The sequence below is a fragment of the Colletotrichum destructivum genome, chromosome 11, assembly GCF_034447905.1.
Source record: "Colletotrichum destructivum chromosome 11, complete sequence".
NCBI classification, from domain to species: Eukaryota; Fungi; Ascomycota; class Sordariomycetes; order Glomerellales; family Glomerellaceae; genus Colletotrichum; species Colletotrichum destructivum.
The window spans coordinates 1,144,449-1,147,211 of NC_085906.1; the positions used below are offsets into that span (position 1 = coordinate 1,144,449).

The 2,763-nt window shown below is 46.3% G+C and overlaps 1 protein-coding gene across 1 annotated transcript; it reads left to right on the forward strand.

Annotated features, from left to right (window-relative positions):
* Positions 1-1,305: 1,305 nt before the first annotated feature.
* Positions 1,306-2,418, forward strand: CDEST_15433 (uncharacterized protein; the record flags this gene model as incomplete). Its single annotated transcript, XM_062931589.1, is given in 4 exon segments — positions 1,306-1,372; positions 1,390-1,653; positions 1,687-2,142; positions 2,177-2,418. 4 exon segments carry the CDS (start codon positions 1,306-1,308, stop codon positions 2,416-2,418), a joined length of 1,029 nt encoding a protein of 342 aa, XP_062787640.1.
* Between the last annotated feature and the right edge of the window lie 345 nt (positions 2,419-2,763).

Consider the following 2,763-nt stretch of genomic DNA (forward strand, 5'->3'; position numbering starts at 1 on the left):
TGTAATCGTAGTTCGGATCCATGAATTTAAAGAGCAAGGGGTGACTAATGGCCAAATGAACGATACGCAGCTCCAACGGAATCGTAGGACTGCGGCTATGTTGCTCTCAAGGACACCGGGGCCTGGTTTGGATTAATGGCAAAGAGCCAGTGTCGCAATAACTATGCAAGAATGTTGGTACCACAGGTCACTCGAGTGAACGAACTTCTTAACAGATGAGTTTATTCGAATATTGTTTGGTGTGTCTTCCTCTAAGTTGACTGAAGTAAAGGGCAGCAGACTGAGGGCATATTATCGATCTGACGGAGATGAACCGTGTGATCTGAGTGACCCAATTCATCCGCTGTATCCAATTTCCCATAGATATTCCGGTCCGAGGTTGTCCAACACTCAAGCAAGATATTGAAGACTCCCACAGAGGACAGTTCCGTTCATACCAGACTTTGACATCAGATGCTGCAGAAATACCATCAATGCGGACGGAAAATGCCATGTCTGCTGGTATAGGTAGGAACCTCGCCAGCAGACCTTGGCATCGATGCAAATCATATTGGGATAATTACGCTGATGACAGAACCGTGAAAAGAAGTCTTCTCCGAAAGTAACACTTAGCGTAGGTAACAAGCAGGTGATGTATATTTATAATAATAGTTACAAGAGAAAAAACTATGACATTGATTGAACACAAATGGAGTATCTAGTAGAACCTGGCTAGAAAGCAAGTTGAATAGCAAGGCTGTGGCGTTTCTGCAATCGCGACTGGAGGAGGGACCGCCTAAGGAAAGGCAACCTTACGAAGGTGGGCAGAGGGGAAACCTTATTGTTTCGGAAGTGTCTTGTTGACGCTTCTAAGCGCGAAACTTGTGCGCATACGCTTAAGGTCTTTTGGAAGATAGTAACGTCGAGATTGCCAAGACCAAAGAAGTAGACGCACCCAATCAATCGCTGTTAGGCTACTGGATGGTTTGAAATATAGTCACAAATTGAGCACATTCGAATAGGGTTTCACTGATAAACATAGCGAATCTGGCTGAACGATTCGTGTTTTCGGACAAGAAATGGCCGAGAGGCACATGAAAACACCCTTAAACCCTCTTCCCATCTTTTATCATCTACGAGATCATATACCTAACCTCGTTTCCATCTTAACAATCGAAAAACAGATACCACGGTTGATAGAAAGGCTCATTCAACTTAAGTTTGGTTATACAACGTAACGGCAGCAAAGAGCGCATCATCATTCGCTTCTCCGTTCCAGGAAACATACAAAAGCTATAGCGAAACGAAAAAGTTGAGAACTAGGTGATGGTTATAAGGTATTTTCGTGACCTAACCAGCATTTCGGTTCCTATTGTGCGAGATTGGGGCCTCAGTGAGGACATTTTGCAGCACTTGAAGCCATTCATAAAGGGCAGGACTTAAGCGACCTCCTACAACAACCGACTGAGACTAAGGAAGACGCAATTGTTCAAGACCCAAATATCGACAACGCAAAGCTTGACTTCGTCTATGAGCAGATAGCGGGCTTTATGCTGGAACTGTCGCGTGTGGAATTCCCACGCATTGGCGCCATCTCTCAGAACGCGACGTCTGGTCAGCGGGATGTTACCAGACGACCCTTGACGTACGACATAAACGAGGTTGTTACTCTTGGTGATTAGCTTACTGACCGCCTCACCTTAGCAGCGCCATTCAATTTTGTGAGTCATCTTTTTGCTGCACGTGCGCAGTCTTTTCAAGTTCACCTTGAGGCGCAGCGCAACATCGCTGGCGATGGCGGAAATCTTGCTTGGAACCAGTTCGTCGCACGACATTATTTCGCACGGATGGTCTCTACACAGGACACTGTCAACGAAACTGGGCCATTTCGGCTTTTTTGTAATGGCTTAAGGCCTACGAACATGCTCGCCGATTCGGAAACGCTTCGAATAAGCTCAGTACTCGACTTTGAGTTTACCAACGCTATGCCAGCACAGTTTGCTGATGATGTGCCTTGGTGGTTGTTGCTTCAAAAACCGGCCGTATGGATTAGTGAGGGCAAAGTCCAAGAGTTCCTAACTCTTTTACAGCCGCGAAAAGAGCAGTTCATTCAAGCTATGGAGCGAGTCGAATGCAAGTCACCGCTGGCCACGGAGGAGACAAGTCTCTCGGGTCGAATACGAGACTGCTGGGACAGTGGGCACTTTTGATTCAACCTCGCATTACGGAGTAATTAGCTTTGATATCGACGAAATTTACTGGAAGGTGTTGCATAAAGGCAATTTGGGCGAGGCCCTTTTGGACAGTGCGACTTTGGGGGAGAAAGAGGCCTCTGTGCGACGGAAGAAAGCCCAACTTGACGCCTATAGGAGCGAGAAGGAAAGCGACCAACGTTTTGCTGGTCAGTGGTGGTTGGTCATTAGAGAGTCAACTCAGTAATAATGCCCCTCTTTACAATGCAGAAAAGACGGTTAACTAGGTGCTTGACCAGGGTATTTCCTAGTTAGACTAGCCACCTTACTCGCCAGATATCAACCCAATCGAGCACGTCTGGCGAATGATGAAATACAACCTGCAAAGACTATACCCAGAGGCATTCGACTTGAGAAACTATGATTTAGATATCGGGAAACTTAAGGAGTAGTTGACTGCTGCGTGGGAAGCCATCCCACAGGAGAAGATCCGGAGCCTAGTTGGGTCACTGCCGCGGCGCCTAGAATAAGGAGTCCAATCACATGGTTGGTATACACAATACTAATTAGTAAACAATAACGTGGTTGATAA